Source organism: Ceratotherium simum, chromosome 34, assembly GCF_057802395.1.
Source record: "Ceratotherium simum simum isolate JZ-2026a chromosome 34, ASM5780239v1, whole genome shotgun sequence".
In the NCBI taxonomy this organism is placed as follows: domain Eukaryota; kingdom Metazoa; phylum Chordata; class Mammalia; order Perissodactyla; family Rhinocerotidae; genus Ceratotherium; species Ceratotherium simum.
Window position 1 is genome coordinate 6,645,071 of NC_141933.1, and position 22,960 is coordinate 6,668,030.

General features: G+C 39.4%; 1 protein-coding gene across 1 annotated transcript in view; it reads right to left on the bottom strand.

The window, feature by feature from the left end:
* The window catches only part of TOP6BL (TOP6B like initiator of meiotic double strand breaks), a 95,747-nt gene extending 74,838 nt beyond the window's left edge, over positions 1 to 20,909 (bottom strand). The window contains exons 1-3 of the mRNA XM_087422582.1: positions 20,880 to 20,909; positions 18,505 to 18,646; positions 14,014 to 14,067 (exon numbers count right to left, since the gene is read on the bottom strand). Coding sequence (XP_087278708.1) covers positions 14,014 to 14,067; positions 18,505 to 18,646; positions 20,880 to 20,909 — 226 coding nt within the window. The remainder of the gene's footprint in view (positions 1 to 14,013; positions 14,068 to 18,504; positions 18,647 to 20,879) is intronic.
* Positions 20,910 to 22,960: the final 2,051 nt, after the last annotated feature.

The window sequence follows — 22,960 nt, forward strand, 5'->3', positions numbered from 1 at the left end:
AGTCTGGAAATGAAGAAATAAAACGCTTTTTGCAGATGGTATTATCCTCAACGTAGAAAACCCCATGGAATCTACAAAAAAGCTATTAGAACTAATAGTTTTCCAATGTTGAAAAAATTTAAATCTATTGCATTTCAAATATTAGTAATGAACAATTGGGAATTGAAAATTTTTGAAATACCATCAAAAATACTAAGCAATTAGTGTTAAATCTGACCAAAAAGGTACAACACTTGTACACTGAAAACCACAAAACACCGCTCAGAGAGATTAAAGAAGACCTAAAAAATGTAGAGATATACTGTGTTCATGGATCAGAAGACTGAATATTGCTAAGACAGATGTTAATTCTCTCCTAAATTGATCTATCAATACAATGCAGTCTCAGTCAAAATCCCAGCAGGCTTTTTTGTAGACACTGACAAGTAGATTCTAAAATACATATAGAAATGCCAAGGACCTACAATAGCCAAAAGAACTTGAAAAAAGAACAAAGTTGGAAAACTTACACTGTCTGACTTGAAGACCTATTTTAAAACTACAGTAATCAAGACAGTGTTAGCATCAAGACAAACAGACCAAAGTAACAGAATACAAAGTCCAGAAAAAGACTCACACACATACAGTCAATTGGTTTTCAGCAAAGGTGCAAAAGCAATTTAGTGGAAAAAAGATCGGATTTTCAATAAAAGATCCTGGAACAATTGGGATATCCATATGCAAAAAAATAAACTTCAATCCAAATCTTGCACCATATAAAAAAATTAACTCAAAATGGGTCATAGATCTAAATGTAAAACCTAAAACTATAAAAATTTTAGAAGAACACATAGAAGAAGAACTTTGTGACCTTAGGTTAGGCAAAGCTTTCTTAGATAAGACACCAAAAACATGATCCATAAAAGAACAAAATGATAAATCTGACTTTATAAAAATTAAGAACTTCTCTTCTAAAGACTTAAAAGAATGAAAGGAAAGCCAAAGACTGACAGAAAATATATGCAAATCACATATCTGATAAGAGACTTGCATCCAGAATATATTTTTTTAAACTCTCAAAATTCAATAAGAAGAAAACAAAAAACCCAATTAAAATATGGGCAAAAGATATGAATATACACTTCACCAAGGAAAATATACGTATGACAAATAAGCACATATTTCAAAACTTATCAAAGTTCACATTTAAAACTTGCAGGGAATGTGAGAGTTTTCAACTTTATCTCTAATGTATTATCATTTAAAAAAGCTTGAAGCAAATATATCAATCTCAATATCTGCTAATTTTGTGTAATGAGTAAACTTATTATATTATCCTTTGATATTTTATGTATGTTTTTTTTTGTAAGCAAGATCAGCCCTGAGCTAACATCCATGCCAAGCCTCCTCTTTTTGCTGAGGGAGACTGGCCCTGGGCTAACATCTGTGCCCATCTTCCTCCACTTTATATGGGACGCAGCCACAGCATGGCCTGACAAGCGGTGCATTGGTGCGCGCCTGAGATCCGAACCCGGGCCACCAGCAGTGGAGCGCGTGCACTTAACTGCTATGCCACGGGGCTGGCCCCAATATTTTATGTATTTAAGCAAACATTTCACATTTCAAATGTTTTTCTAGATGTTTTTAAACCCTTATGGAGCACCCACTTTGAGGCCAACACTGGGCTAAACAGTGGGGATACAGGCATAATTAAGACAAAAACCTTACCCTCAAGAAATTCAAGGTCCATGAGGGAGACAGATGCATTAATAGATCATTTTAGTAAGAGTGAGAATCAACTATAGAGTAGTGTTGACTTCAGAGTCTGCCAACTTTGAAGAAAATGGATTTGAGGGGCCAAGACTAGAGATAAGAACACCAATTAGGAAATTATTACAAGCAAGAATAATGACATTCTGAATTACGACCATTATAGGGATAGGGAAAAGGAGGCAGAGTCAAGAAATATTTTGAAGGTAAAATCAGCAAAATTTTGAGATTGACTGGATATGAGTGCAAGGAAAAGTGAAGAAAAACTCAGATCACTAAGCTGGATAGCTACTTAGATAGTGAAATAGGAAATAAACTTGGAGGAGGAGGCTTATGGGAGAACATGAGATATTAAATTTTAGACACACTCAATTTGAGGTACCTGTGGAAATTCAGACGACTAATCTTAAAAAGTTTAAGTGAGAAGGGAAAGGAAAAAAGAGAGAATAGATGTTATTATAGGGGGACAAAGGTTATGTGTATGGGAGGGACCTAAGGAAGATTATTATTTAAAGAATGGGTGAAAGTTAGCCTGCCATCTGAATCCTCACTGGGTCACAGACTCTGTTAAAATCTCATTAAGTTTTGCACTTCTCGCCAGATACATGCACATAAACACAAAACTTGCACAAAATTTTAGTTAGATCAATGACCCTAAGTTAAGAATCTCTGTCTGTTATAGACTGATTTGAAGGAGGCACAGGGAGAAAGAGGTTAAAGATTTAAGAAAGGAGATGACTAATACATTCATTAATTCAACCAATATTTATTCAACACCTGCTATATGCCAGACATTGTACTGGATTCTGGAAACATAGGGATGATTAAGGTAGACAATATCCCTCTCCTCATGGAGCTTACGTTCTAATTGAGAAAGACAATAAACAAACAAATACCAACAACAAAAAACCCCATTAGATCCCTATAGAACATAATAGGTGCTATGAAAGAAATAAGTAGAGTAGTAAGAGAAACTATTTTAGATAGGGTAGTCAGAGAAGGCTTTTCTGAGGAGGTGACACTTGAGCTGAGATACAGAAATGGAAGTGAACCAATCAGCCACACAATAAACTAGCGAAAGAACATTGCAGGTAAAGGGATTAAGTACAAAGGCTCAGATATGAGCAAGGGTTTGGTGTGTGTCAAGGAACAGAAATGAGGCCAGTGCAGCTGGAGACAAGAGAGCTGAGGAAAGGAGAGTTTGAGATAAGGCTTAGAGAGGCAGAAATGAGCCAGCTCATTCACAGTCTTGCAGTTTATGATAAGAAGATATAGATTTTTTCCAGTTGCAATGGTAAGTGTTGATGGGTTTTAAGCAGGGGAATGACATAATAAACTTATAGTTTTACAATACTACTCTGATTGCTGTATGGAGAATGGATCCAGAGCTTAGGGAACAGATCTAGGCTGGCGACAATGGGGAAGGAAGATGGAGTGGTCAAAGGCATAAACAGAAGCCTTGAGCACCTTCTACGGTCCAGGCAGTATGGAATTATCTTAAATATTTTTTCATTTTAATCTTCCTAAGAGCCCTAAGTGTTATTATTGCCACTTTACAAATGAGAAAACTGAGGCACAAGGAAGTTATATAACTTGCTCATAACCACAAAGCTGGCAAGTGGCTAACCAGAATGACTACATCTTACAGTCAGTCATATGCTCTTCCTCTGAATTTCTCTGCTTCTTAAGCTATCCATTCATTCAATAAATAATTTTTGACTATCTATTGTATACAAAGCATGATAAAACATACAAAAATTCAGAATAAGTTCAGCAATTTTAAAAAGTGATAGGAAGTGCTCATAATATAACATCAAAAATAGAAAAATATACATTACAAAGCTCTATATACAGTTTGATTCTAATTTTGTTAAAAAAGAAAACCAACCATATTAGATATGTCTATTGTTTGGGCTTGTGTGTAATTATTACTATAAAAAGATTGGGGAAAAAACATCAAAATGTTAAAAATTATCATCTCTGAATGATGGACTTATAAAGTGACTTTTATTTTTTCTTTATATTTTTTGCATTTTCCAAATGTTCTACAACAAAAATGTATTCATTTTACAATTAGAAAACAATTATTAAAATGTAAACATACAATGGAGGTTAATGTTAACCTTTCAGGGGTGGTTTCAATAGAATGGTAAGAGGGAAAAGTGAATTTATAAGGGACTAAGGAATTGAGTGAATAAGAACAGATAAGAGCAGTAAAAGATCGCTCCCTTAAGAAATTTATGGAGGAAAGGAGAAAAATAGTAGGATTGAAAGTTGGTTGTTTTTGTTCCTCGTTTTGTGAAACTGGGGAAGACTTGATAACATTTGCACATAGGGCGAAGAAGCCAGTATGAGAGGCAAAGATTTAAACAACAAAAAATGAGGTGATGTAGGTTCAACAGGAAGGGACTAGAGTACAGAGAAATAGCATATTTGTCTTTTTTAAAGGATGAGAAATACTTCTGGAAATACAGAATATCATTCCTGTTAATTTACACGGTGCTTTATACTTTTTCAAATCGCTTTCACATTATAAAATTAAAGCTACCTGTGAAAGAGACCCAAGTTTTTCATTTTATATATCAGATAACTAAGGTTCAAAGATGTAAGGCAGAATTAAAAAACTATGTTTTGAAAGCTTTTTATACAGTGACCCCCTCCCTACATTTTACATTCCAAGAAACTGAAGTACAAAAAGATCAAGATAACCAAAATCACACCAAGTGGTTAACGTCAGAGTCAGGACTACAACCCAGATTCCTCAATATTTATTCCACATCTTAATGCTGATTACAGCTATTTAGTACTGTATAGACATTTAGATAGGTTGGTGACCTTTCTGTAGGAAAATTTTTTATAAACACCTTGTACCTACTCAGTCAAAAGCACTTCATTATAATACAAAATCATTTTATAATAAAAGTGAAACTATTACAAATTAGGTTCCAAATATAGTCAAATGTCTTCAAAGATATATCACAGATGATGAAGTAGTTGTCATGAGACTGTGATTTGTCTAAGGCCATGGAGCTAATAAGAAAGCAATCTTTTCATTACAACTTCATATTTCAAATTTAAGTTATAAAGAGACTTTGAAGAAATACCACCTGCACAATCTCAACCCTCTCAGTGAAATAGAAGGCAAAGATATTTGTTTAGATGAGTTCAGGTAGTTGGAACATACACTATGGGAATTATATAAAAGGATAAAAAAAGATGAATGATTATTGAACAACCCTAATAAAGTTGGAAATTCTGCTTAAATTTGTATTATACCCAGTGCCCAGTTTTATGATTTGTACTGGAAATATTTGGCAGCTAGGAAATAAGAATGGAAAAAGCAAACAATGGGGATTACTCATGTTTAGAGACTGGTAACAAAGGAAAGGTAGAAAGTCAAGGCAGCAGGGGATTATACTGTGCTGAGTGGTTAACCTTGGGCAGGGAGGCCAGAAGGGGTGTTAGCATAGAGAAGATGGAAAGATAGAGAAAGATGGGAGTTTAAGAAACTTTGTTTTCATATAACTATTTTTTTAAGACCTGAGCTATAATTCACGTACCATACAATTCACTATTTTAAGTGTACAATTCAGTAGCTTTTAGTATATTCACAAGGTTATGCAACCATCACCGCTATCTAGTTCCAGAACATTTTTATCACCCCCAAAAGAAAACTCATACCCATTAATAGTAACTCCTCATTCCTTCCTCCTCCCACTAACCTACTTTTGATGTGTCTCTATGGATTTGCCTATTTTGGACATTTCATATAAATGGAATCATATAATAGGTGGCCTTCTGTGTCTGGCTTCTTTCATTTAGCATAGTGTTTTCAAGGTTCATCCATGTTGTAACGTGTATCAGGATTTGATTCCTTTTTATGACTGAATAATATTCCATTGCATGGAGAGAGCACATCTTGTCCATCAGTTGATTGACATTTGTGTTGTTTGTTCCCACTTTTTGGCTATTATGAATAATGCTCTTATAAATATTCGTGTATAAGTTTTCGTGTGAACACTGCCAGGTGATATGATAACTCTGTTTAGCTTTTTGAGGAACTTCCAAACTGTTTTCCAAAGTGGCTGCACCATTTTGCATTCCTACCAGCAAAGTACAAGGGTTCCAATTTCTCTGTATCTCTGCCAACGCTTACCTTCTTTTTTCTTTTTTAATTATAGCCATACTAGTAGGTGCAAAGTGGTATCTCATTATGGCTTTGATTTGCATCTCCCTAATAACGAATGATGTTGAGCATCTTTTCATGGGCTTATTGGCCACTTCTTTGGATAAATATTGTCTCAGTCTGCTCAGGCTACCACAACAAAATATCACAGACTAGGTGGCTTAAACAACAGAAATTTATTTCTCACAGTTCTGGAGGCTGGAAAGTCTAAGATCAAGGTACCAGTGATTCAGTTCCTGGTGAGAGCTCTCTTCCTGGCTTGCAGACGGCTGCCTTCTCACTGTGTCCTCACATGGTCTTTCCTCAGTGGGTACACGGGAGAGAGAAATATCTTTCTCTCTCTCCCTCTTCTTATAAAGCCACTAATCCCATCATGAGGGCCCCACCCTCATGACCTAATCTAACCCTAATTAGTTCCCAAAGGCCTCATCTCCAAATACCATTGCATTGGGGATTAGGCCGTCAACATATGAATTTTGGGGGAGACAAACATTCAAATCATAACAAATGTCTGTTCAGATCCTTTGCCCAATTGTAAATTAGGTTATTTCTCTTTTTATTGCTGAGTTGTAAGAGTTCTTTATGTACTCTGAATATCAGACTCTTATCAGATATATAATTTGCAAATATGTTCTCTCATTCTGCAAGCTGTCTTTTCACCCTCTCTGTTTTTTAGGTTTTTTTCCAGCTTTATTGATATATAATTGACATATAACAGTGTGTAAGTTTAAGGTGTACAACCTGTTAGTTTAACACACAGATATTGCAAGATGATTACCACCGTGGCATTAGCTAACACCTCCATCATGTCACATAATTACCACTTTTTTTAATAAATTTTATTTATTTATTTATTTATTTATTATTTTTTGTGTGTGTGAGGAAGATCAGCCCTGAGCTAACACTTGTGCTAATCCTCCTCTTTTTGCTGAGGAAGACCGGCTCTGAGCTAACATCTATTGCCAATCCTCCTCCTTTTTTTTTTTTCCCCACAGCCCCAGTAGATAGTTGTATGTCATAGCTGCACATCCTTCTAGTTGCTGTATGTGGGATGCGGCCTCAGCATGGCCAGAGAAGCGGTGTGTCGGTGTGCGCCCGGGATCCGAACCCGGGCCGCCAGCAGCAGAGCTTGCGCACTTAACCGCGAAGCCACGGGGCTGGCCCATAATTACCACTTTTTTGTCTTTTCACTTTCTTGATAGTGTTCTTTGAAGCATACAAGTTTTTAATACTGATGAAGTCCAATTTATCTATTTTTCCTTTGGTTGCTTGTGCTTTAAATGTCATATCTAAGAAAACACTGCCTAATTCAAGGTCATGAAAATTTACACCTATGTTTTCTTCTAAGAGTTTTATAGTTTTAGCTCTTAGATTTAGGTCTTTGATCCATTTTGAGTTAACTTTTGTATATGGTGTCATATGACCACTTTTATTTTATTTTATCTTTTGTTGAGCGAGATTGGCCCTCAGATAACATCTGTGCCAATCTTCCTCTTTTTTTTATGTAAGACATCGCCACAGCATGGCTTGATGAGCAGTGTGTAGGTCCGCACCCAGGATCCAAACCCTCGAACCCCGGGCCGCTGAAGCGGAGCACAGGAACTTAACCACTATGCCACCAGGCCAGCCCCCATGACCACATTTAAACATGTGCTAAACAGCTAACCACAAAGTCTACTCAGGGAAGAATACTCAAAATGTCCTCTGTTCCCATACCAGCCAAATTCACTACCATAGGCAGCTAACATTTTCTGCTATGGAGATGAAAGGGATATGGTAACCCAAGAAGCCAGAGTTGGAGTAATAAGTGCCCAGCTGATTACCTAACAAGGTCTAACAACAGTTCAAAGATTTTAAGCCAAAGCAGGTACAAGGCAGGCTAGTTCACATAGAGTGCTGAATAAAAGCCACTCAGCTGGAAAATGAGCCACCTCCCAGGATCTCTAATAAGAGTTGTCCTTTTCTTCCTCTTTTACTTACTCAAGTTCAAAAGGAAGAAAAACACATCAAGGTTCATGTCCTTTCCATCCCCTTCCCTTTCACATCAAATCTTGAAAATATTCTCAATAGTGAAGTACAATTAGATAAATTTAACAGGGAAAAGACTAAAGAAATATTAAGGAAGCAAAAGAAGACAAATTCATTTCTTTTAACTTCTCGACCTTCAATCAATCTTCTCTTTATAAAATCTTGTCTTACGCAAAATTGGCAGCAAGAGACTGCTTAGAACGTATCAAAAGCTTGAGGATTAAGTGTGGACTCACAGGGTAATCAATGACCTATGAGTCCACAAACGCTTCCCTTACTTCTAAACTTAATATGTGAGGCTGAGATAAGTCTCAGGTTCCTCATCTTTGAAACAGAAATGGTGATAATTTTTATGTCTGACCTACCTCTCGAGAATGAATGAGATCAAGTCTACAAAAGGAGCTCCTGGGGGGAAATGCGTTACATAACTACTGAGCCCTAGAGTTGTTGATCTTATAATAAAATTATAACAGATTTTTAATCTTTGAATATAACAATCTCAGATTTAAAAAAAAATTAAGCCAGACATCCAAGAGTTCAGCCTTTTGAGTGTCTCACTCAATGTTGAGCAAGCCTGGACCGGTCAATCTCTCTAACGTTACAAAAAGCAACACTCCTCGTTTCCTATCCCAACAAATTAACAAAGAGGACAAAATTAAATGCAACATTTTTTTAAAAGTCTCCCTGACATCAAAACGGTGGAACACAGGAAAGAGGCAAAAACTGAACTATCATAACCATATAACCACACATTAACAGCAAAGCTATCTTTCCTACTTTCAAGGGCTGGTATACTTATCTAGTCTTTTGAAGAAAAAAAACTTTTCTCACCTGGGAAAAACACTTGAACATTTTTTTTTTTGGTGAGGAAGATCGGCCCTAAGCTACCATCTATAGCCAATCTTCTTCTTCTTTTTTTTGCTGAGGAAGATTAGCCCTGAGCTAACATCTGTGCCCATTTTCTTCTCTTTTGTATGTGGAATGCTGCCACAGCATGGCTTCATGAGCAGTGCATAGGTCTGCACCTGGGATCCGAACCTGCAAACCCCAGGGCGCTAAAGCGGAGCACGCTCTTAACCACTATGCCACCGGGCTGGCCTCTTGAACGTTTTTTTTGTGAGTAAGATGAGCCCTAAGCTAACATCTGTTGCCAATCCTCCTCTTTTTGCTGAGGAAGACTGGCCCTGGGCTAACATCCATGCCCATCTTCCTCCACTTTATATGGGATGCTGCCACAGCATGGCTTGACAAGTGGTGCATTGGTGTGCACCTGGGATCCGAACCCCGGGCTGCCACAGCAGAGCGCAGGCACTTAACCACTACGCCACCAGGCTGGCTCTCCAAACATTTTTTTAAAATGACTGGACAAACTGTGTTTTACTAAACAATTAAATTATGTCAATAAACATGGGAATGAGGAGATATTTGAAAAGATAAAAAATAAATAAAAATAACATGAATAGAAGAGGAAGAAACAGTAAAATAAATAGAGACCTATAAATACGGTTTTTTTCATATTCCCCCATCTCATTACTCTCCTCTACCCTTTTTCTTCTTTTCTTCTCTAGAGTAAGAACACGATAGGAAGTGGCTTCCAGACCTGGACAAGAAGGACAACCTAAGCCATCACATTCCACCAAACAGATGTTTATGACAGAGGTAGTTCTACAAAAATGGATAAGCATATACGTAAATGGATTTCTACATAAATGGATAAGTATATGATGTAGAATAGTAGTCATATATTAATATGAAGTAGTAAGAATTTTTAAACACATAAGAATTTATCTATCTTAATAGGCATCATCTTTCAAAGTACAGATTATTCTAATTGACAGAGGACCTCAAATCTGGTCTGAGGTGTTTTATTCTAATAACAAATTGGCAGTCATTAAGGGAGGAACATAAAACTATGTCTAAACTAATATATAATTTAATAAATAATACTTCTATACTTTATAAGCAAAATTAACAAAAAATTCAATTAGATTAGATAATGGAGAAAAGAAAAAGGAGAAGCCAAAAAAAGAAGCCAAAATTTTTAAGCCTGGAGAATTATGAGAACGTTAGTATCATTGAAAGGAATGGAAACATTACATAGGAAGTTAGTTTCAAGAAAATGAACCCCATTTTAGACATGTTGCACATGATATTTCAGAGGAGCCCTCAAATGGAATAGTCTAATTGGCAATCAAAGCTGGAAACATGTTAGTCTGATAGAGAGGGAAAAAAATGTCTCATCAGCACAGAAACGATAGCTAAAGTCTTACAAGTAGAAAAACTACTTGAAGTAAATGTAGAATAATGATGCAGAATAATTAAGGGAAGAAAGGCATATTGGCGACTGAACTTTAGGGAGTATCCTCTGGGTTACCAAAGAAGCAGCTTGAACGCACATACCTCCATTAGAGTATTTATTGCACCGTATTTTATTTTCAGAGATACCTCTCCCTATGACTTCCTTGTGGCAAGGGAGATGTTCAGTAAAGGCTTACTGGATAAAAGTGCGAATAGTTAGGGACCAGAGAAGAAAAAAAACAAAAAAGAGAACAAAAACCATTAGAGAGGTAGGAAAACAGGGAGATTATCTTAATCATTGTTTATTAATCCAGCACAAATAAAACACACAGAAATGTGAGGATGTTTGTACAGGAATTACTCTGAAGTATTCCAGATTCAGAGAAAAAGTACCTTGATACAACCCTGATAGAACAGACTGAAGAGTAAAGAAAACTGAAGTTGGACAGCTCTACAACAGTACAGTTTCCCTAAACAAAGGTCAGACCTTATTTTAGGCACCGAGAGAAATCAACCAAGCGATGAAGAGGATAACATAGTTAACAAATTGAATTCAGAGCCATACTATTAATTTTGTATAGATACATATTCTTTAGCATCTGGAAATCTTGATGGTTAATGAATCAGCCACCAGACACTTCCTGATGAAGCTAATTGAACAGTGTAAAGATTTGTGAATGGACTAATTTAAAGCAGTTTGCTAACAATGTTATAGGAATGCTAAATAAATAACAATAGTAATAAAGGCATAATTAATGGTGCATAAGCCAGGGAGCTAAGGGATTCAAATCTTAGTCTTGGACAATTTCATTTGTGAGCTTCACTGAGTCATTTTTGTTACTAATTAATAAGAATAAACAGCATTATTGAGTGGAGGTTAGAATTATGAGCCCTAACAGCTGGAGAGGAGACAGGCTAAAATAAAAGGCTACTAAATGTGATTGACTATGAGCAAATGACTCAATTTTTATTGTGTACTCGATGTGCAGTACTTCTTTGTACAAAAAGTTAGCCCCCTCCACTTTATCACAAGGATATAAAAATAGATTATATAAATATGCATAAAATTGCTTTGAGCTTTTAAAATAAAACTAAGTTACCAGGACACAAACTGTCTAAAGTTTGTTTTAGCATAATAAATAGGCGGTTATTCCACAAACTATACTGAACTCAATACTCTCTCCCTAGTATTAACAATGATAATAAAACCATTCCCTTTGTACTTACATGGCTTTTCACTTTTTTCACAAATATTAGTCAAAGAAGTAGCATCATGTATGATCTGAACACTCATTGTACAGGCATGTTAAGTATAGGTTTATGTTGCAGGAAATACTCCTATCTCCTCCCTAGTGCTAATAACATACTCCCTTTTATTCATATGGATTTTCACTTTTTTCAAAGCACTTTCACACATATTAACTGGAGCAGTGGCATTAGGAATGATCTTTCCATCCTTGGCACCACCCCAAGGGCATAATCCAAAAAAGAGGAGAACTAAAGATTGATAAATAGACTAGATGATTTTGAGGCAGTCAACTCATGATTCTTAAAGTTGGATTCAGATTTCCCAAAGGTCTTAGAATCGGAACAAGTTCTCCAGGACAATAAGCTGATTCTCCCTTTTTTCCGGGCACAGGCTTTGAGAGGCAGCAGAAATAAGGGACTAAGGTATCTTAAGTATGGGCATAAGCGGAGAAACCAAAACTATCTTGTTCACCACCGGAACTCCTCTGTGTCAAGCACAAGGCTCAGCACATAGAAATGCTCAATAAGTCATCATTGTGATTATTAGTATAGACAGAACATTCTACCCAAGCTCCCACAGATTATCTGTAATGGAGCTAAGAACAAAAATCTCAATTTATTTTTTGTTTTATTACTTTTCCTCCACAATCACTGCTTTTAAATGTGTGCACACCAAGCAGAGTATAAATAAAATTCGGATCACAGAGCAAAAAGCTGAGGTCTATTAAGAATCCAGGATACAGACAGCTGGAAGGTAGATTCAGATGGCAAAGACAATTTAGAAGGCAAAGAGGAATACATCTGATGACCCTTAATTTAGCAAGCAAGCACTTTTAAATCCCCATGCTTAAACTAAAAATTACTTCTAAAAAGAAGTTTCAAAAGGTAAAATTGTTTCCTATACATTTATGTCTTTAGAATCATTCATCTTGTGGGTTGCAAAAATAGTTTCTTCTTTTTCTTTAATATGACCAAGATAGGGGCCGGCCCGGTGGCGCAAGCGGTTGGGTGCGCGCGCTCCGCTGCGGCGGCCCGGGGTTCGCTGGTTCGGATCCCGGGCGCGCACCGACGCACTGCTTTGGCAAGCCATGCTGTGGCGGCGTCCCATATAAAGTGGAGGAGGTATGGGCACGGATGTTAGCCCAGGGCCGTCTTCCTCGGCAAAAAAAGAGGAGGATTGGCGGATGTTAGCACAGGGCTGATCTCCTCACAAAAAAAAAAAAAAAAAATATGACCAAGATAAATAAAGGTACTTCTGATTTAGGCAGTAACTGAGTTGCTGGAAATTTGGTTATAAATTAAATTTTTTAATTGATTGCATTTTAAAAAGCACTAGAAACCCTGCCATTTAAAAAAGTCCAATGGTATTTCATAAACATTTATTTTATAACATATACCTTTCTAATGTAGCTTTTTGGTTGTTTCCATATTTAATACATAGCATATTTTCTTAAAGCAATGACAAATGGAAATGTAAAAAAAAAAAAAACACCACAACCTACTTATATTCCAGATTTAGCTGGGGAAAGTTTCTTTTAAAAAATTCTTTTGGGGGCTGGCCCGGTGGCATACTGGTTAAATTTGTGCACTCCGCTTCGGCGGCCTGGGATTCGCCAGTTCAGATCCCAGGCATGGACCTACACACCACTCATCGAGCCATGCTGTGGCAGTGTCCCACATACAAAATGAAGGAAGACTGGCACAGATGTTAGCTCAGCGACAAAGGAAGACTGACACAGATGTTAGCTCAGCGACAATTTTCCTCAAGCAAAAAGAGGAAGACTGGTAACAGATATTAGCTCAGGGCCAATCTTCCTCACTAAAAAAAAAAGTTATTTTGTAAAATTTGTAAATTAACCACTCATTAGGAAAACTTAGGCCCACTGGATAATCTTTACAAACCACACAACCACAGAAGATAAAAATGAAAGCACAACAGTTCTCAGATCATTTTGGTCTCCTTAAAATAAAGGTATGTCCTTCAGCTTTAGATTATTCTCAAGTCAAAGAAAGAAGTTCTAAAACCAAGGTCACTGAAAGTTCCTAAACCACATCAATTTTGGCATGTGGAAAACAGTATTAATACTAGCCAAAATCATTTACAGTAAAAGCATTCTCCACACATTCTCCACACATTATTTCTTTGAGGTATATGGGAACAAATACTTTACAAAAATTTTATTTTACATCTAGGAAAATTTTGCCTGAGATTGTCTAGAGAGTATTCAGATAAGCTACAGTGACCTAGGTATCTTGTCCATTCCCGTATCTATACAATATTATAGATCATCTTTCAGTAGGATTGCCAGATAAAATATTGCATGGAACATACTTATACCAAAAAATTATTCATTGTTTTTCTAAAATTCAAATTTAAGTGGGTGTCTTGTATTTTCATTTGCTAAATCTGGCAACCCTATCTTTCAGCATAAGTCTGTTTCAGAAAATACCAAATTCATTGCTAGGAAAAGATTTAGTTTTGTGGAAGTTGAATAATTCTTTACCTTTCAGGAACTTCTTGAGGTCCAAACCACCATAAATGCTTCCTGCAGAAGCAACTGTAAGAAACAGAATACAAAAAATATCACAAATAAAACAATTAAATGGATTTTATCTAAAGAATCAAATGGGAGCCTGAAAACACTGCTTATAAATACAGAACATAAAAAAGTGACCACTACTAATGAGTTCAGTAAAAATGGGGGCACCAAAAAAGTATTATGAGGCTACAACAACTGTTTGGGGTCAGAATAACTTCTTGGAGATGAGAACCAAATAGCAAGTCTTTTCACCTATATTCAACACCACAACTGCCTCTTTGGATATTACTGTTCCTGATAAAAAAGGATTATAGGAAGATGGCAAGCTGTAGCTAGTAACTAGAGTATATTGTGCCAATAACCTATGTTCCAGTATAAGATTCAATTAAAAATGTTGGTCCTTCTTTTGACCAATTTACTCTTTAGTAGAAAAAACTTTACTAGACTATCAGGTAAGAATTCTCTGTACCTAGAGTTCTAAATCTGAACATTAGAACATTTAGAGCAATAATTCTTCAGAGAAAGAGGGTGAGGGAGAAAGCAAGCAACTAAGAAGAGAAAAAAGATCAGAACCACCGGGAGCTTTCTTCCAAATTGAACACGCCCTCCCTCAAAGGGATATGACCTACAGTTAAGAGTCACTGCCATAGGAACCAATGGAAATGTGTCTATCCCTCAAGAAATATGTATTCTTCAGGCAGGGAAAAAAAGGTTGAGAATCACTGGAGTGAGAGGCAACACCATTCTCTAAATGTGTACTGTCCAATCCAGTAGCCACTAGCTATATGAGGTTATTTAAATTTAAATTTAGCTAAATTAAATGAAAAATTCAGTTCCTCAGTCACACTAGCTACACTTCCAAGTGCTCAATAGCCACGTGTGGCTAACAGCTACTGTACTGAACAGCACAGATAAAGAACATTTCCACCATCACAAAAAGTTCTACTGGGTAGCAATGCTCTAGATCTCCAGATTTTGAATGATTCTGGACAAACAATACATACTTCAAAAGGCCTGAGCCCAAGTAGCATAGAATTTAATAAAAGACAATCACCTTTTTTTCTTAGTGTTCCACACAGGCATATACTGGTTCTAACTTAAAGGACAGTGGGTCATTGGGACAGGCATGGCAGGTGGTGGCAGGCCTATACTGGTGCGATTAGTGAGGAGCTAGAACATTAACAAGAAAAAAAGCACAGCCTGTATGTCACACAGTGTCCAAGACATTTCTCTATTGCATATGTCACACTGTTTCCTCTAACATCTTTTCTTAGTTTTAACAAATATCACGGCAACAATTGTTGAAAATGGTTCACTTTTGATGAATATGCTCAGGAAAAGCAATCATCCTGCCTACTCCACACCCTATCCAGCCCCTAATTTTCAGCTATACTTCTAAGTAATAAAGTGCTATCCTTTAGATGCAAAGACAACAGTAGAAACCTATTTGTAGAACACATATTTTTAAAGCAACAGCATTCCCTAAAATTCCCTCTACAGAACAGAAGATGATATTAAAAAAAAAAAAAGAGCTATGAGGTGAAATATATTTGGGAAATGCTATATACTATAGCCCATTTTTAAAGATTCAGAGTCCATGCTGGCATATTAAAGGTTCTAAGAAGATCTAAAGTAATGAAACTCATTTGATTTTAATCAGTGTTCCATAAATTTAGATGACTACATAACTCCTCTCTCATAACTCACATAAACATTCTATAGCACACAGTTTGGGAAAAACTGCAATAAATAATATTTGTTAAAGCCTTCAACAATTACTGATGGAAAAAAACTATATAGTCATCTCTCACCTTCTCAGAGATGGATCATTCTAGTAATAAAATTTGCTGGTTTGTGGTGAGTTGAATTTTGCGTCTCTAAAAGAGATTTTGAAGAACTAAGCCCCAGAACTTGCGAATATGACTGTATTTGGAAATAGGGTCTTTGCAGATATTATCACATTAAGATGAGGTCATACCAGATTAGGGGGGCCCTAAATCCAACTGGTGTCCTTATAAGAAGGCCATGTGAAGACAGAGACACAGATAAACACAGGGGAGAACATCACGTGAAGACAGAGGCAGAGATTGGAGTCATATGTCAACAAGCCAAGAAACACTAAGGGCTTGCTGGCAACTACCAGAAGCTAGGAGAGAGGCAGGAAACAGATTTCTTTCTTTTTTTTTTTTTTTTTATAATTTTATTTATTTATTCTTTCCCCCAAAGCCGCAGCAGATAGTTGTATGTCATAGCTGCACATCCTTCTAGTTGCTGTATGTGGGACACGGCCTCAGCATGGCCAGAGAAGCCGTGCGTCAGTGCGCGCCCGGGATCGAACCTGGGTCGCCAGCAGCGGAGCGCGTGCACTTAACCGCTAAGCCACGGGGCCAGCCCAAGGAAACAGATTTCTTCCTCAGAGTCTCCAGAAGGAACCAACCCTACTGAGACTTTGATTTTGGACTTCTGGCCTCCATAACTGTCAGAAAATAAATTTATTTTAAGCCATCCAGTTTATAGTACTTTATTACAGCAGCCCTAGGTAACTAATCGTGATTCTTCATCATCAGAGATTTCAGACCAAGATATCACTTCACACTTTCAGGTAAAGATGATAGATTGAACACTCACATCTATCTTTATTCCCTCCTGAAATCTCAATAAAACAATAGAAAAGGGATATTTTTTAAAGGAATAAACCCACAAAGATAGGGAATAAGACAAAAAGATGACTGCAATAAAATTCTAGAAACTGAAAAGCAGAAGGACCAGTGGGAAAGGATTTAGGAGACCTGAGAAATTGAATTATAAACCAGAAAAGGGAAAGGCCAAGAAACAACTTGAATTATACAACAAAATCCCCAAAGACTCAGGAATAGCAGTATCAGGAACCTCTAAAAGTAGAGGTGGGGTGGGAGCTAAAATAAGGAGAATCGGTTGAAAAAACAAATTTAAGTAGTTAGATCTTTAGATTCCCTCCTCCACTCAGCATTCTAGGGACTGGCCCTCCCTAACCTTGGTGGGGGTTGGAGGAGAGTTTATTCTTTGAAAAGGTAGAAGCATGGGTCTCTGGGCTGAGAATCAAAATTTTACTAAAAACAAACGGATTGAATGAACATAAACACTGACTGCTGAGATACCCAACACCCCTATTACCCCTTACTCCCAGAATGCTGGCAATCTGGCTTTTTATCCACCTGATGAAAGACCATGAACATATACAAAGAAAAATCTAGAAGAATATATATTGAACGTTAATTATTATCTCAAGGGGTGAAATTACTGGAAAGTCTCACTTTCCATAACAGACGTTTCTGTAACATTAGAATGTTTTAAGACAAGTATGTATCACCTTTCCTCCTGCCAAAAAAATTATGAAAATAATTACATAAATATCACAGACAGTAAAGAGAAGAGCAATACCCCCTATACTAGATGGGGTGAAGAAGTCCTTTAGGCTCAAAATACCTATGGAATTGGGTTTCTTGCCAAAAGCTGTTGTGGCTCAAGTTCTTTGCTGTGAGTGAAATCAACCCTGCTACCTTGGCCACAGTTTACTGGATTAGAATCAATGCACAAGCTCCTACAACCATATACAGACCAACATCACCCTGGCTACGTAGCTAACCATCTCTCTCATGAATGGTGGGAACTCTGTCCAGTCAGAGTGGAGTTCATGCAGAGTAACAGCAAACCAACCTATCATACCTCTCCTGAGGATGTTTACTGCGAGGTACACAAAGAAAATGTCTTGTAGAGCCTAAAGTACTATCCAGTACAGTATCCAACTGGGACTCAGGGTGACTCCTCTAAGGCTGATGGGACAACTTCATTCCAAAGTATCCTTCAATAAACCTATACACACACATACGAAAAACCAAAAAAGTTATCACTTCACAAGTTCAAGAAAATTAGTTGTTTTGGGGCCACTCAATACATCAGCTTTCCCTCAAGAGTAAAGGCAAAAATTATGTAAGAATAAGAGCCAAATGGAAGAGAGATGTATTTTCAAACTAACTGCAAGTTAGGATTATCAAAGTATGCACCATTTATCATTTTATTTCTTTTCCTTTTCCTTTACTTTTTGGCTCTTTTCCCCACTACCAAAGGCTGGACACATAAAAGAAAAAGGAGATAAAACTCAATGTAATATAATTTTGCTGTGAAAGAGGAGGTTAAAACCAAGTGCAAGACTGAAATTGTTTCTAAGCAATCTTAACTTGAACCAGTAAAATAAACAATCCTGTGATAAGTATTGTACTCACCTTTCCTGTATGACACATTTGTAAACCTATCACCAGATATTTATTATATAATCAGTTACGTTTTTTATTATAGAAAAACCTTAAGAGTGATAACATGATGTAAGACTGACCAATCAAAAATTTTAAATAAACTATAACATAAATCACGATAAAAGAATGATAGAAAATCAGTATTTTTTCTTCCTCCACTTACTCGTTGTTACACAATGAAGAGTATTTGCCTGGTGCTTAGAATTTAATGCTTCTATGGAAATCACTAGCTGTCCTTCTAGCAATGCTCCCTTTGATTCTCCTGCTGTTTCACACTTCCAGTGAATTATTAAATATTTCAAAATCTGAAAAGGGAACAATTCAAAGAAAACACAATCTTCTTTAAAAATCATGGTAGTAATAAATCTGTATGATATAGTTAATAATTCTAATTTCCAAAAAATAGTATTCTTGCTTGCAAAATGTCAAATTTACATTTGCTCAGAACAAAGCACTGCATCTAAAAAAAAGAAATAGCTAGGGAAGTGACATAAGAAAGGAGACAGTAAAATTCAACACAATGCCCAACAAGACAGGAAATGGAGACAATAAATTGCTTTATTCAAAGGTTAAGTTCATCTGGAAATAATAATTTGGAAAAATTAAGTGCGAGTTTTTCCTGTTTTTCTTTTTCTCACCAAATAAAAGCCAACATGAAGATTATGAATAAGAACCGCATCTGGTTATGAATCATCTTTACCTTTCATTAAATCAACATTTCTGAGAGTCAGAATACTAGTTTCGAGCACTGGCTCTGGAAGCAGATTGCGTGGCTTTGAATCCCTGATGTGTCTATTCTAGCATGTGACCTTGAGCAAGTTACATAACTTTTCTGTACCTCAGCTTCCTCATGTACAAAAATGAGGACAGGGGCCATCCCAGTGGAGAGGTGGTGAAGTTCCTGCGCTCTGCCTATGCAGCCCAGGGTTCACAGGTTCGGATCCCAGGCACGGACCTATGCACCGGTTATCAAGCCATGCTGCGGCAGGCATCCCACGTATAAAGAAGAGGAAGATGGGCACGGATGTTAGCCCAGGGCCAGTCTTCCTCAGCAAAAAGAGGAAACTGGCAACAAATGTTAGGTCAGGGCTAATCCTCCTCACCAAAAAACAACCAAAAAATAATAAATAAATAAATACATAAAAATGAAGACAAATCTACCACATATGGCTGCTGATGAATGTAAACAAAATATGTGCAAAATGCTTAACAGTGCCTGGCTTAAAGTAAATGCTTAATCAACATTAGCTATTATTTCTAATAAGTTCACTCGCAGTAAGGACTGCACGCAATATTCTAAGTTGAACAGGTCTCCAAGTTGTCTGGATAAAACATTCAGTCTTGATGACACAAATTTAAAATAAAGTATATTGTATTTAATTCCTATTATTTATGAAACTAGACCCTCACTTCCACACTAAGGTACCACAGGGAAAATTATTACCCCTTTTTTTAAAGGCAGGGAGATCACAGTAAGAGAACTTGGAACTAAGATCCTAATTCGTACCAGAGTTTTTAAGGATGGTTTCCAGGCATTTCTATAGTCTAACACTTTCCTTCACACATCCTTTCACTGCGCTCCCTCTGTTAAGATTTTCCCGAAGTTTCTTCTTCCAACGAGAGAGCAGTTGGAAAAAGAACATAGGCCTGTGAGCCAGAAGCTCTGGGTTCTATCCTAGGTTCTGTCACCGGTAAAATCTAATCCTCCAACTTCCTTCGATGACAACAGAAAAGGCAGAAAGCCTGGGAGAACTCTAGGGTCCCAACAGGTCAAGCCCGCGCGGCCCATGGTTCTATTTCCTCTGTCTAGTGTCCCTTACAAGGCCAGGAGCTCAGAACTCCGTCAGGTGAAGGCCGCGAAAGGGCTGGAATGGACGAACAAACGTGGCGAGTCACACCAGGCGTTCAATCCCACCTTCCAGAGCAGAAAAGATCTCTGCACGGCGGTGCGGTCAGAGCTGGGGGAGGCCTCTGCATCCCGCCCTGGCACCATCCAGCTGCTCCAGGCCCTGACCCAGGATCGCACCACACCTTGGTCGACCTGAGGGCCTAGAACAACGTTCCCTCACCCCCGTTTTGCACGGACTCGTCCCGACTCCCCCCGGGTTGCTCTCTGCGCGTCCCCCCAGCGCGGGCTGGGTCCTCGTAGGCGGGCATCCTGGCTCTAAGCTGGCAGCCCGCTAACGTCCGGCCAACACTTCAGCTCGCTGAGCCTCGGTTTTCTCGGCTGTGAAGTGGGCGCGGTGCTTCTCCTCCCGTGGGGACAGCGCACCGGCGCTCGGTGCACGGCCATTCCCCCACGGGGTCAATATTCCTCACCGGTACCCCGCGGGCTCTACTGCCCACACGCTCCCGCGCTCATTTGCTCCTCACAACCCCGTGTGGGGCAGGCTGACTTGCACCGAATCCTATCTTTCCCGAACCTTCCTTCTCAACCTCAGGCAACGCCAGACCCCTCAGCCCAAACTTCGCGGTCTCCTCACAGAGGCCGTCTCCTCAGAGTGTCTTTCTCTGCTTTCGCTCCCTTCTCGGCATCACCTCGCAGACGGCCACGGCCGTCCCCTCCATTCCCCGCGGGGAGCACCAGCGACGCCGACTCTCCCGGCGCCCTACAGGGCTTCGACTACCGCCCGCGCCCACGCCCAGCCGCGCGACGCCCTCCCTTCCCGCCTGCGCGCAGGCCAGCCCCGCCCACCGGCGGCCGCGCCTGCGCATTCGCCGCCGCCCCGCCCGCGAGCTGCCGAGACCTGCCAGGAGCGGTAGGCAGGCTGCTGTCGCCGCGGCGGTCCATGGGCGGACGGGTGGGCCGGCTGCGGGGCTGGGGAGAGCCCGCGGGCGGCGACGGAGGCTGGAGGCGAGCAGGAATGAGGGCGGGCCGCGACTCTTCCTTCCTCCTGAAAGAGACTTTCCCACGGTGCCGCCGCGGTGCAGCCCTCAGCCCTGTTGGAAACGCGTGGGCCGCCCTCGGCGTTTTCCCTCAGCCTGGAGAAGCTGCTGGTGCCCGGTGCGGGACCCCCAAGCCGGGGCGTGACCCCAGGCAGCCTCACCTCCTGAGGAGGCTGCCCCAGGTGCCCCAGGCCAACCTCTGGTTTTCAGACTTAGAAAGTCAAAATATAGGACGGAGAGTTAAATTTGAATTTCAGATAAAAAAGCGAAATTTTTTTAAGCGTACGTCTGTCCCACGCAATATTTGGGACATGTACTTTAAAAATTATTTGTTGATCTGAAATTCAAAACTGGGCGTCCTGCATTTTCGCTGACAACCCCTTCCCAAGCATGTCCCCAGCCTAATTCTAAGGTGGCCACCCAGCCCCCGGCAGGACCTGAAAAGGGACCCTCTGGGGAAAAGGCCTCTCCCCACGTTTGATTCGGGACTGAATATGCCGAGCAGGAGCTGGCATATTCCTAGGCTCCTGCTCTCAGAAGCAGCCCTGGGGTTTTTCCAGGAGTGTTCCCAGCTGACAGAAAGGCAGTCCTCCAGGCTCCAGCTGCTGGACTCGGGGTTGGTTCAGGGAGGGGTGTGGTAAGGGGGCCTTGAGCCCAAACTGAGGATCCAGCAGCTGGTTCCTCAGGCAGCCAAAAGAAAACTGGTGAGAGTGATTCCTACCTGGCAAAGAGTTACCCAAGGAGAAGGGTGGGACAGGGTGTTGGCTACTTTCCTTCAGGGAAAATTCTTCCACCCCAGCTCTAAGAAGCCAGGATTGAACAGAACAGGCAGGGGAGCTGGCAGAGTGCCTGTCCAGTACACAACTTGGGTGCTACTCCAAAGCACATGTCTACTGAGACCTGAATCATAGCCCTCTGGAGTCTGTGCCCAGTGCTGTTGACCACCCTCCCAATTTCAGTTGCTCACGGGTAAACCTGTTAGAGAATGTCGTCTTTTATTTCTGGAAAATTCATTATTATACCATCTCAGACTTGATAAGACAGTTGGCATTTGGGAAATCATTGGAGCCTTCCTTACTCTTTCACTCTCTTTTGTTTCAGGTGTGCCCTTTAGGAAGAGGAGTTGCCAAGGGGAAGGGAGCTAACATTTGTTGAATGACTGCCTGTTCTGGGAGTGGGAGTTGTTGGCTACTTATATAAATTTTCACTCTCAAAAGTGTCTTGTGAGGGCCGGCTCTGTGGCTTAGCGGTTAAGTGCTTGCGCTCTGATGCTGGCGGCCCGGGTTCGGATCCCGGGCACGCCCCAAGGCACCACTTCTCCGTCCAACGCGAGGCCGAGTCCCACGTACAGCAACTAGAAGGATGTGAACCTACGACATACAACTATCTACTGGGGCTTTGGGGGGAAAAAAATGAATAAATAAAATCTTTAAAAAAAAAAAAAAGTGTCTTGTGAGATAACTCTTATCTTCACTACTTGATGGGTGAGAAACCAAGGTGCTGGGGATGGATGGCTCTTTAAAATATTTCTTCCCCTGGAGAGTGTTGGCCCAGTAGAAGATGCCCTACCTTGAGAATAGCATTGAGAATAAAGAGTGGAGGAACAGTTGCCAATGTAGAAGTACTTCAGATGAGTTGGTCATCCTGGCTTCCAGCCTTCCTCCTTGGAATGTGGCTCAGGGACGACCAGGCAGTAGAACATCCAACACCATCCTAGAGGCAGGGGAGGCCTA